Genomic DNA, 13,081 nt, shown 5'->3' with positions numbered 1-13,081 from the left:
GGAGGAATCGTGATAGCAGTAACGCACGAGGAGTCATGGAGCGTCAGACCACAGCAGTTGGATCATGGTGATGGCGTAGTGGGGGATCAAGGTCAGATTAAAGGGTGTGGACAAGAGCATGTGTTTAGAACTGTCACTCTGGATCAAGGTGAAGCGAGGAATGGGAATAAGTGAGCAGTGAAGGGATGGGGTGACATATAGACAGACGGAGTTTGGGATCTAGGCAAGGGGGTGTTGCAGGGTGTGGATGGGAATGGACTCTGTGTGTGGAGAGCCTAGCATGGTTTCACAGTCCCTGAAGAACTGTATTCATCGCTATATAAGTATGTTTCATGGCTGGACTGTTCATAAAATGCAACATGTGTTAGCCCTTTATTTCTGGCTCAGGTTCTCTGGCTCGGTATCAGTGCTGGAACCAACGTGCAAAGGTCAAAGCTAATAATGTGGCGAGGAAGAGCTGGGCTCAGTATGAGGAGTGGCGTGTTTAACGTGTGAACCAAAGCAAGAAAACACAGCTCGACTGCCAACAAAAGGCAAGACTGAACAGTTATGAGGCGCACGTGTGACTAAAATGCTGACTTCACAGCAGGCATTGCATTATATCCAACCTCTGCTTCAACTTCAGATAATAGAAAAGACGACGAATTGGATTGCTGTCATCATGTATAATCTATACGGTGAAGCATTTTAATGGTGTGTGATTGTGGCAAGCGATTGAAGGTAATGGAAGAGTGATTGCCTCTTGTGATTTATGAAAGAGAAAGCTATTAGCGGCTGTGTGAGGTGCTGCTGCCGCTTCAATTATCATTAGGTCCAGTTCAGACCAGTCAGCTAATTGGAAAGGGAAAAGTGCATGGCTCAGTCAGCATCTCTTTACAGGTTTACATTCAGTAACTGAGACAAGTGGGGAGCTCGACAGAAGGCATTTGGACATTTTTACACATCTTATTTACTCATATTGGAAAACAGTTCAGGTTAGGGGTCAGGGACAGCTGCAGAGCAGCAGCTAAACAGCTTTGAAGGACGCAGTGCTGTTCTAGGAAGAGAAATGCGTCTAAAAAACTATTCATGGTATTTTGACCTCAGGCTTCCTTGAAAAGTTTGTTTTGGTGGTGTTTCTCAGTTGATCCACTTTATCCTCTCCAGGCTGATGAGCAATTTAAGAGGTATGTTAATATGATGACTGCAAAAAGAGTAGCACATAAACAACCAGAATCATGCTTGAGTCGGCCAGGGATGTTAAAAAGTCAGTTTGTGCTAGCTTAATTAGCTAGCTAGCTATCTGATCAAATCTGCCATAATGAGAAGCTGCTTTTTTCTGCCTGAAATCAAGGGCCCAGCCACCAATTACAAACACTTACAAGTGATAAAAGGGGTAGTGATTTTTCTATTGCGTGCTGGAAATGGGATGGAATGGAAAGCAAAGCACTCGTTTTATTTTGTTCTGCATTTTAGCAACTGGCTGAAGTGACAAGAGTCAAACTTAACTCGACTCTTTGATGTGGAAATAGACATCTTTCCTATCCTGCTTAAAATAGTGAGTAGAGAATCATGAATGACTGGGACCTGCATTCTGACCCCCAAATTACTGTCAGTGGTTGTCACTGTCACCGAATGCCATGCGAGCTAATGTCCCAAATTCTGGAGTAGGGCGAGGCCTGGTGAGGCTGGGAAAGTCCGGTCGGAGGCGTCCTTGGAGTTGAAGCTCTGCCCAGTTTGGCAGCCTCATCTCTGGACTCCAGTGCCAGCTAATATCCCTTCCCCTGCTCCCTACCCTCTGGACAACTGGCTGTCACCCGGACAAGTCTGCCACACACACACCCTCGCACTCACAAGTGCACGGCTGCCTGTCTCCAAAGCAACCACACATATCAAACAAATCTCCTCCTTCTGGAAACTACCCACCTGCTTTCTGTGTACGTGCTATAGAATTCTCATGAGTTATGTTTGTACAGTTCATGGTGTGTGTGTCCGTGTGCTCAGTGGAAGCAAACCACTCATTCTGTCCTCTGGTTGTGTTCTCGGGAGTAAACTTCAACATTGCTGATCTCCCAGCATCATTTATAATCCGGTAAACAGTGTGAGAGTAACCACAGACACAGCAGCTCCCCTGCAGCTCTGTCAGGCTCAATTTGACTCGGTGTAAGCGGTGCCAGATTCAAGCTGTTCTCGAGTGGAGTCTGATTATCAACACAGGGGAAGTAGAAGGAAGTCAGGCCCTTGACTCCCACACTCCAAACATGTAAAATATGGGCAGTTTGGTTCCTGAGCTCATGCTGGTGTGGTTGCTGATGTGTGAAGAGAGTACCTCCATGCCTCACAAGCCTTGTTAATATGAGATGTAGCATCTACAGCCAATCATTTTTACCACATCAGCTATGGATTTGTGGCGCGGCCTGGGAATCCTCTTTAATCCCCCTAATTCTTTCTCTGCTCCTAATCCCTTTTTAATTCAACTCTCTGTGTGACTTACAAGGAGTCAAGCCTAAAATTTAGGCATGGGATTCTGTGAGTTTATTTTGGCAGACCCCTTTTCTCAATTTAAGACCTGTTTCAACATGTCTGGAAGAGCGCAATGGAGGAACTTTTCAGGGTTTAGGTGGGACGTGTTGTCTGGCTTTAGGCTAAAGACACATGTTTCTGGTCTGGAGCCATTAAGCTCAAGTTGCTACTAGGTTGACAAGGAACAGATATCTGACTGAAGCTCTGACTTCCAAAGCCATTTCAGCGGTCCTGATCTTGAGCATCAAACTAGATGGGGTCTTTTTTTTTATCTGATGGTCAGACTGGCTGCCTCATGAGTCCATTAGCTAACAGGACAGAGCAGGCTTGAGGTCAAGGGTCAGAGGAGGAAAAAAAGGAAGGAAGGAAGGAAGGAAGGAGGGAAGATCAGCAGAAGAATAAAGAAAAAAACAAAAGGAAGACTTGAGTGATGTCTTTTGTTGTCGGACAGATGTACCATCAGAGAATCTGAGGTGTTAGGCTGTTTAAGCAGGAAGTAAAAGGAAACAAGAGCCTTCAGCCCTGCAAGTGGCCCTGTCAGGCTTCACTTTGGCACAGCAGTGCTTTAAGATAAATAAAGCCAGCAGGCTAACATGCTCACAACAACAATGCTAACATGCTGATGCTTAGCAGGTATAACATTTACCATGTCCCCTGTTTTAATTAGGTATGCTAGCATGCCAACGTTCAACAAAGAGAGCTGAAGCTGGTGGGAGCATCATTGTTCTGCAGGTATTCAGCCATTCATAAAAGTATTGGACAAATGACGGCCATATACGCAAAGTGAAAAGGTGAACAATGTTCTGATTGGTCAAGGAATGTGTGTATCAAATTCCATGGCAGTCCATTCAATACTTGTGGAAGCATCTCATTCTGAACCACAAATGTCAACCCCACCCCGTGGTGGTGCTCTAGGAAAGGTCAGGGGATCACCAAAGTCAGTTGGATGCAATTTTTCCGGACACGCTTAAATGTCTGAACAAAATTTCAAGGCAATCCATCAAATAGTTGTCTAAACCAAAAGTGGTGGACAGACATTGCCATCCCTAGAGCCGTGCTAGGCTAAAAACAACTTGAGCGACTCCTTTTGTTGCCAAGCTGTTGGAGTGAAGAAATGAAAGACACTTGCAATAAATGTAACCATCAAACCCAAGCACAAGACATCAACATTATGACGGCTAGAACTGCTCCTCTGCCACCGACCACAAGCAGCCAGCCAATCTAACCTCGCCCGCCGCAAATGATTATTAGACCTACCGCGGCCTGGAATGCTCTTGAGGGGTCTGCTTTACTTTATGGTACATGTGAATCGTCAGTGCCCGCAGTTTGCTGACAAATCATGTACTTTCCTCCTTCTGAGGTGCCCCTTTCCTCCCTGCTTACAACCCTCACCCACAAGTCTCTTACCCCCTAAACTTCCAATAAAAACTAATTTGTCCTCCAGGGAAATCAAGCCAACTTGGCTGAGGAGTGGCACTAACTCCAAGTATCCCATTGTGCTTTCTATACATTGCATTCTACCACTCCCCCTCTGTCTTTCACTCTCTCTCTGCCACTCACTCAAACTCACCACTTTGCGGCAGCTATGAATTTCTCCCTGACCCCCACCTGCCCCTCACTGCAGATGAATGTGCAGCTGCAAAAGGGGGCTTCCACAATATGGTTATTGTGTACACTGGACATTTATATGGATGGGTGCATGATCCCCACTCGCAAATTCAATAGCCCAGCTTTTAGCGTCGTCACAAAAGATCGTCCCTTTCTTCAGATTTTCATCTCTTTCACAGAGAGCTGTTTGTCAGCTGGGTTATGACTGAACCCGGCCATCACACAGTGGAGCCCCTTCAATCTCACACTACACTTCCTCGCCTTCAGGGATAATTTGAGAATCAATTAACCTGAAAAAATAAGGAATGGTAATTTGGTTTCATGTAAGGCAATGTAATGAATCTGGTGCATATTTGCATTAGCTTTGAATAAAGACAAGGGGAATCAATGAGTCTCCATTATCATAACTGATTTACATCCATAACCTGTGTCATTACACTGATAGGAGACCTACCGATGGTGAGGTTCAGGGAGCAGGCCGGCGCTTACATGGCATTAGATAGACTGTCGAGGTACAATGGTTTACACTTGAGAAAAGGCTGTCAAACCCTAAAAAGCAATGTCTTCACCTGCTATGATCCACCTTAAAAATGTGTTTTGATTGTGATATCAAGGCAGCTTGTAGTTTCAGACCAACACCTCTCACCACAAGCTCTATTTAGCAGCTGCCTTGTAACTTACAGCCACATCACTTGATCTTCACAGCAGATGGAGTTTGCTCAGATATCGCAGACTTGATGCCACTACAAGAGGTATTCTCTGTGCTATATATTTTATTTGAACAGCTGCCGGGTAGGTAATGATTTGTTTTCCCTGAGAAAGACCTGTCGCAAGGCAAAATGTTGTAAATTAAATTTAAGGGAGCTCAGTTTTTGTGGCTGCAAGCATTAATAATGGTAACAACACAGGTAGTATGTCTGTATAAGAAACAAATGAGGGCATAAGGAGAATAATCAATGGTTTGGGTATGTATGACAAACCTGAGTAGAGCTACAGATTTGTGTTTTGGATGGAAGACTTCATGTGTGATCTCTCTTGAGTGATTTAGTTGTATTTACACTTTCAGGGAAACCCACAACTGCACAAACCCAACTGTTATCTGACTGTTGGGATTAGTTGTCATCTGCTGCCCCCCAGTGTTGAACATTAAAAGTGACATCAATTACAGTGGTGTGATCCAGTGTTGCCTTCCTATTAGGCACTATTCCTACTATTTTATACAGACCCTCCCATCTACAAATATGTCTAGGCTGTTAAATATCATGTGGGCCGATTCATTCACGAGTGTTTCCCTGATACATCTCAAAAATTCACAAATTCAACCCTCTGACCACTCCGACTTGTCATCAAAATGGGAGAATATCCCAAGTATAAAAAATTAAAGAACTGATGAGTGAAAAGAAAGACGAGAAGCACAGCAGGAAAAAATAATCATTACAAAAATGAAGGTTTATTTTGCTGCTTTATGAGAGGCAGTGGTGTAAATAAAAAAATGCAATTGCTGAATATAGAAAAACATTTCTATAAGCACATAGCTTAAACATGGCTGGACATGTTGGTTTCATACATAGCAAACATCAGAACAAACAGAAAGTATTTTTTGATGCTGTTAAACATTGGGAATGTCTGTGGTTTGTAAATGTCAGTACATTACAGTACAGCACATTATGTCAGTAAACCTGTTTTTAACAATACTGAGTTATGCACACATGCTGCCCTCAACCAGAGTGACGGGAATTCTCACCACCAAGACACGCAGTTACCTCAACTAAGAAAATTCCCCTGTAGTTACATATGAAAACTACACACAATAAATCCAAGCACTCAGAAAACCTCTATATAAAGATTTTAGAGCCTTTTATGAAGTGGGACTTGTCAGAAGCATGCAATTACATTTGGTCCATTAAGCCGGTAGGGCAACAACAAAATATCAGAGTCAATTCTGATTAATAAATGTATCAGTTTTTCATTGATCACTCATTGAGTCTGTCTTTGGATATCTGAGTGCGATGTGGCATTATCATTATATTGCTTATTTTTCTGAGAAAACCCAATGGGTGTTAAATAAAACAACTATGTTTTTGTATTGTTCTTGATAAATGACTATCAAACTGAAAAATTAATTAATCAACTTACCATATAACTCGTACAAAGCTGCATTATTGGATTGTCACAGAAAGTGGTGCTTGGTCAAAAATATATTGTACTATTTCTATACATGTGTAAATTATGTTAAATGGTCACAGCATAATGCAAACAGCACACTGGCGTGTCAAACTGCCTTTACTGAAATAGCGAAATATAGAAATAAACTGTCTGTACCAGCATATACACATGTGCAGCGGTGTACACGTGCATTAGAAATATATAAAAATCACTGTGGTGAATTGTTGAAATGTATAAAACTCACATGCCTCCAATTTCATGGTTACTGCTATGTATCTTAATCTTTGCCCCAACCCTCCCTCCCCCCACCTTCCTGCCACCCCTCTTCCCCTACTCCTCTCTAAAACAGCCCAGGAATTAGCCGGTAAGGCACAGCATCTGTGTAGCGTTTCCAGTCCTTGCCATACTTGCTGCTGCAGCGGTGCTCATCGCGCACACAGCGGTGCACCAGCAGGATCGTCATGTACACAATGTAGAAGTAAGGGAGAATGTGGCCGAAGCCACAGGCGGCGCAGTAGGCCAGTGACCCCATCAGGTCGCCAGTGTAGTTAAAGTGCCGGGCCACTCCCCAGAAACCTGAGGTCAGGAGCTTGCTGCGATGGATGCCGCCATCAGCGGACCGGTACGAACACTCAATGTATGATGGCTTCCGGCCCCAGATGGAGCAGGAGCCCTCGGTGCGCCGGAACAGATCCTTCTGGTGGTTGGTGGAGCGGAAGATGTAATACCCAATGAGACCGAGCAGCAGCACAGCCAGGGCGTGGGCATTTATGAGCTGGACTGGGTGGTACACCAGGTAGAGACCCTGGAGAGCAAAAGCACGTTTATTTACATTCTGTCGCTTAAATGAATTTATTATTTGAACGTCTGTGCTAGAGTGTGGCATACAGACACACACATATTCTATTCCTTTTTCTTTGGTTTAATTTCATTCAGATGCTTCCATTGTAAAGACAATAATGATTATGTGGATGTGGAAGTATTTGATAAAGGGTGACACAGAGGATTTAACTTCAATACAGACAGTTTTTAGCAGCAGTTCTGCATTGTGATATTACTCTACTTTTTAAAATCCTCACAGCTATACAAACTGTTTGTCCTGATGTGAGAGGTATTTAATCATGATGCCCCCAAGGACCACTCAAGATATCATTTAATATTTACAGCACAATTATTACTCTGTGTTTGTGTTTGCACTTGGTTTTGTATCCCAGTGGGGCCTTTAAACTGACTGCATATCAACCCATGGGGACCTCCTGTCTGGTCTGGACTGCTTTTTGAGGGTTAAGACTTGGATTTAGGAATGTATTATGCCAATGAGTGTCTTCACAATGACAGAAGTACTTTGTGTGTGTGTGTGTGTGTGTGTGTGTGTTAGCATGCATTATGTTACCTGCAGTGTGTAGAGGTAGGGCAGCCAGACACAGTCACCCCAGCCCAGATACCATCCAAAGTGGTCATGGCAGATGTCTATGGTCTTCAGGTACCATGCCTCATTCCAGAAGAAATCCAACACATAAATGGCCTACAAGAAAACACACGACACAGTCTTCCAGATATTACTGTCAATCATGGAGCAGTGTTCTTAATAAATTGAAGAAAGATGAACATTTATCTTTAACTGATCGCCTGGTTTGATTCAGTTCAATACGTTAAAGTCCACAATCATTTTGTTTTGATTAGATTCAGTTCTCTTCTTCTTGATGGTTCAGTTACATCAAGGGCTTCTCAGAGTTTATCCCATGAACTGAAATTTCTTCTACATTCAACATGTGAGCAACACTGTTTTTCCTTATAAAACTGTTGAGCAAGGATTATTTTCTAATGAATCAACTAACAAATAAAACATTTTTTTTGGTCCACTTGTGCAAAACAGTTGAGCAGGATTGATAAAAGAGCTGCACCACTCGCGATCATTATACATATTTTAAAAGATACATATTTAGCTCAGATGTACATGTTTATTGAAAAAAGGCGAAATGCAAAGCTTGATCTCACGTTTTTAAGAATCACCAATTGATCATTCACATAAAAATCTTCATTGGGAAATTGTTTTTTTAATACGGTGCTAATCTTCATTGTTAAAGATTAATTGAGTTGAGAAAGCTCTTTGCACATCTAAGCCTATTTAGGTGAAAGATGCTCAAGAGTATCTACAGTTATGCAGCATATATGTAAACATGACGTTATTACCAGCTTTCTCGGGATGGTTAAGGTCAAAGAATCAAAGCCAAAATGAGAAGTCAAGAGAAAGTTGAGCATCACATACAGTCACTGGCATTTTCTAATATCTCTTGGTATGTTTCCATTTTGCAGCACTTCTGCTTCCACAGGATCAGCACACAGATATTGTTCCACCCATTAAAAATCCATCCTTATTCCACCTTACCTGCAGCACATTGACAAGGATCATGGAGTTGGTGACATGTCCGTACAGTTCCTGCTGCTTGGCCATGTAGGACAGGTTGATAAGAGTCCAGGCTACGATGCCGGGCCGGCCATTGAAGAAAAGCTTGAAGTCAAACCACTTGCCAATGCGTGGGTTGAACTCGATGCCCATCATGTAGTTGTAGAAGATGTTCCCTGTGAACTTGCTGGAAATCACCAAAAAAGGGTGGAAGAAAACAAGCTGAGTTACAGTTGTGTACTACAACTTCGTACATAACTAGATATTATGCTGTGCAGATATAGAAAACCTTTCTAAAATCTGCTCCAACAACTTGTTGTCCTGCCACGTGTTTATCAGTACTCACCAGTCTTCAGCGTTTGTGGGGAAAAGGTAGGCCTTTATGAAAGCGAAGGTGGACACAGCGTAGCCCAGTAAGTTAGCACACCACATCAGGGGGATCCAGTTGTCAAAGATGATGGTGGGAGAAAACCAGTGGAAATAGTGGGCATTGGCAAACCACAGAGCATGAGTGATAAGCCAACACTGCAGCCCATTGATCTCATACTTGTTTATCAGGCCTACAGTAGTGAATGGGGAGACAACACAGGAGGTTGGATTTTAAGAGGCTAGTTTGATAATGAATGTTTGAAATAGTGATCAAATTCCATCACTCTCTCCAAGGCATTGAGTCAGATCAGGTGTAATATGGGACCATTTCAAAAAACAAATCTTGTGGACTGATGAGCATGGATCATGAGTGTTACATTACCAGCAGGAGTTCGTGCTCCGTCCTGCACTCCACCGACATAGCCAGGGATAAACTTATGAACGACGTCAGGAACACACATATACAGGAACGCCTAAGGGACAACACAACCTGTCATTTGATTACATTTGCCGAGAGCTGAAGACAACGGACAGTTTTCTGCGAGCTATATCCCCCCCAGACTCTTCCGCTGTACTCTTATACTTCCTCTTTCTCACCTGGAAGGCCACCCAGATGGCGTATATCTTGACAGCTGACCAGGTGATGGAGGCTGTCCGGGCCCAAATGGAGAGCAGCGTGGTCTCTCCTTGGAACAACTCAAACAGAGGCTGGCTGATGGAACACTGGTACTGGTCACAGGCCATGACGAAGTAGTAGACAATGAAAGGGGCAAAGCAAAGGAGGCCAAACACGCTGATCAGGGAAAACCAGTCCACTTCCCTGAGGATGAATCAGATATACATACAGATACAGTATGAGGACATGATAGCTGACTGATGTTGTGATTGGGGAGATCATTAACTGATGTCATGATGTAACTAACTAACTGTATATGTAAATACAAGATGACTACATAAAAAAATCTTAACAACTAAGAAAAAGTATGTTATGTAATAAATTTCTCCTAAAGATTTACAGTTTCATTACCGTGTTTGCCTTTAAAGCAAAAGTCTCGACAGCTGATGAGGCTAGTCCAAAGTCACTTTATGTTATACAGTAGAGGTCTTTGTTAAGACGCATCTACACACAATGTGCTTCAGCTGCACTTTTAAATTGATTATCTCATCTTTTTTTCACTTCAAGTCTATTTTTTCTCAGTTTCACTGGCATAACTACAGGGATAGTTTGTCAGACTCTGAGCGCTGCTAAAACAAAGGTGACCTGCACTCAATACTGTGCCTGAACGCATCCCGTGGAGACACAAATGGAGTACTGAAGCTGCTCTGCTAATGTGCTTTCTGAAGCTACAACTCTGTGTAGACACAGCATTACAGTGAGCATCTCAACTTTTAGCAGCATCTGCGTTTCACAAGTTTACATGTCCCTCCTCCTCTGACTTAAACCTCCTGTACATAACCATACATGTTGGCCTGGAGTAAGAACACTGTAAACAGCAGCTAATTCTACACTAAACCACTATGTTGTCAAGTTAAAAAGAAAAAAAAACAAAAACAGCAAACTTTAATTAAATGATGTTGTTAGGCACTATACAGAAGAAACAGGATTAACAAGAAGCACACTCATAGTGCGCTCCAAGGCCAGTGTCTGGATTTATTTTCAAAACTACTCTGTTGTAGAATGATGTCAAAATACGGTTGTGCCTAGCTGAAGACTCATCATCTCAGCCGTGCATTCATTATGTAGGCCCTGTGTCTAAATTATTGCTTGTTGTTCTGAAGCGTAAAGTTTGAAAAAAATTGAAAATCGTATCTCTGGTGACCCACTCCAAAATTTTAATTGAAAATTTCTGTGGCCCATGCTACAGCCTCTCATCAAGTTTAATGTTATTCTGGCTCATAGTTTTTCGGTAATTTCGTAGACTGACACAAAAAGAAACTGAACTGAAACCATGATATCCTTAGCAGAGGTAATAAATGTACTGATAGTCTGGTCATACTATTTTTCCTGATGTCTGCTATGCCTGTTTAAAGACTGAGCCCACACCAAGGAATCATTAAACACTGAATCCCTATGCTGGCATGTCCGACTGGTACCCAGCTCAGGGTCTGCAGGCTGATACAGGGCCCATACAGGGCCTCAGAGCGCCTGGCTCTCGGGCCAAGAGGAAGAAATCTAACTTTGCAAGCTACCGAAGGCTGTTTTTGTGGGAATTACACTGAACTTGATACAGTCTGTGCTGTATTTTTACTCATCAGTCCCCGTCATGCCCCTAACAATAAAACTTCAGGTTATAAGGACATGAGGTAACCAGCCCACCTTCAACACCACCTGTCAGAGTTCTGCAATACGTGAAATATGTGTGAGGACATGAGCAAAGTGTTGTCAGTTAGTAATGTAACCACAATGTATTGTTTAGTTTCGTTTTCATGCTCACCCACTCGCTCTGTCGTGCAGCGTCTGTCTCTCTGTATCAACGCTATTTTGTGTGTTGGGAGGATAAATTTAGATTATTTAGATTTAGACTCCATTATAGATGGAGATCATCACATTTTTTAAGACAAATTTGCTGATCTGGTCATCAGAATTATGTCAAACTCGACTGATAGTGATGGTAACTAGATGATACTGGGCTGAGTGTGCTGACTTAGTTATATGAACCTGTATAACAAGTGCCTCTAAAAAGTTATTCCCTGCCATCGAAGTTCCCTTTTTAGCAAGAGTTTTGACGTTTCGAAGTCGAGGATTGAATTGTCCGGTCCAGGCCAAGCTTAACTGCGTGATAAACTCGTGATTGAACTTTTGGGGAAGTACATCAGATGACAGAATGGCCTTCAGCAACCTGTGATATAATGTGAACTCACCATGCCCTCCCCCACTGTGCCGTCTGCTCCCTCTGTTCAGATGTTTTCCCATTGACACCGTGCTGGGTACGTCTCCTGGTGGCCTCCATGTTCATTTCTGTCGAAGGATCACATTATCAGGTTCAGATCAGCGATGCGGTGGCGTGCTGTACTTTATACACTACCACAGTGTCACCATGGGTCAACACATGCTGCCGCTTACTGCCACCAGCTCCACCTTTATGAACAGGTAATAAGGTCACTGGAGGAGGTAAAGTGCGTGTCCTTGGAGATGTGAGATAACAATTTGTCTTGAGGTCAGCTTGATAAACACAGCATGCACAGCAGGCTCTGGATACACTGATGCACCGTGTCCATTCAACTGAAGTATAAAGACACACACAGATAAACACACACACTCCTGCAGCAAAGGTAATGTCCTGTGTGCTGAACAGTATTTATACTACAGCTATCTGTAGGCCTCTGTTTTGTCCATGTGAAGCAGGTGTTTAGAGCAGCTCGACCCACAGACAGAGGGGACATGAGAAAAGGAAGAGGGACGCACCGTTACGTAACGGCAACAAAACAGAAACAAAATATTCAGCCTTTATACTGAATAAACATTCAGAAAAGTGGCTCGTAGCACTCACTGTCTCTCATACGGGTATTTTTACTGACGCTTGGTTACCGTTAACTACCTGAAATAACTGGCTAACGAGCAGCACGCTTTGTTTCCTGAACGCGCCTCACGTCGCTTAAAGAGCAAACACACGTTACACCGGGCTGTAATCCCGTTAAAGAGGCACAGCTCACTCACCCATGGATACCTGTCCCGTCAGTCACACAGTGAGGCAGCCCGGCCGTCTCCTCTTACCCTCTGGTCCAGCTGCTGCTTCTCAGGTAACCGCTGGAGAAAACTCACCACGGAGCCCCAAAGTCCGCCCATAACGCCACTGCGAATTAAAATTCAACCAATAGCGTCCACGCAAAGGCGGGCCTGGAAGGTAAACTGGCCTCTGATTGGACAACGCTAACTGGAGCCACGAGCGCCTGACGAATCCTCCAGTTGAGTGGTTCAGTCAGAGTAAGCACGTGACTGGCGGCGTTATGAAACAGCTGTCATTTTTTTGTCTTATTTTGTAAGTCCAAACACGGGCCTCTCGCATCCTAGCTTTTCATACAAGGTAC

The 13,081-nt window shown here is 43.3% G+C and overlaps 1 protein-coding gene across 1 annotated transcript; it reads right to left on the bottom strand.

Moving 5' to 3' along the window:
- Positions 1–6,581: 6,581 nt before the first annotated feature.
- Positions 6,582–12,829, bottom strand: dhcr7 (7-dehydrocholesterol reductase). Its single transcript, XM_041936197.1, has 8 exons — positions 12,711–12,829; positions 11,915–12,011; positions 9,650–9,872; positions 9,435–9,525; positions 9,030–9,243; positions 8,666–8,870; positions 7,670–7,801; positions 6,582–7,081 (listed from the first exon to the last, which is right to left on the bottom strand). The coding sequence occupies exons 1-8, from the start codon at positions 12,712–12,714 to the stop codon at positions 6,617–6,619; spliced, it is 1,431 nt and encodes a 476-aa protein (XP_041792131.1). The 5' UTR covers positions 12,715–12,829; the 3' UTR covers positions 6,582–6,616.
- Between the last annotated feature and the right edge of the window lie 252 nt (positions 12,830–13,081).

Source organism: Chelmon rostratus, chromosome 1 (assembly GCF_017976325.1).
Source record: "Chelmon rostratus isolate fCheRos1 chromosome 1, fCheRos1.pri, whole genome shotgun sequence".
Taxonomy (NCBI): Eukaryota; Metazoa; Chordata; class Actinopteri; order Chaetodontiformes; family Chaetodontidae; genus Chelmon; species Chelmon rostratus.
The sequence above is the reverse complement of the archived record's forward strand: the minus strand, read 5'-3'. Positions and strand labels throughout refer to the sequence as shown.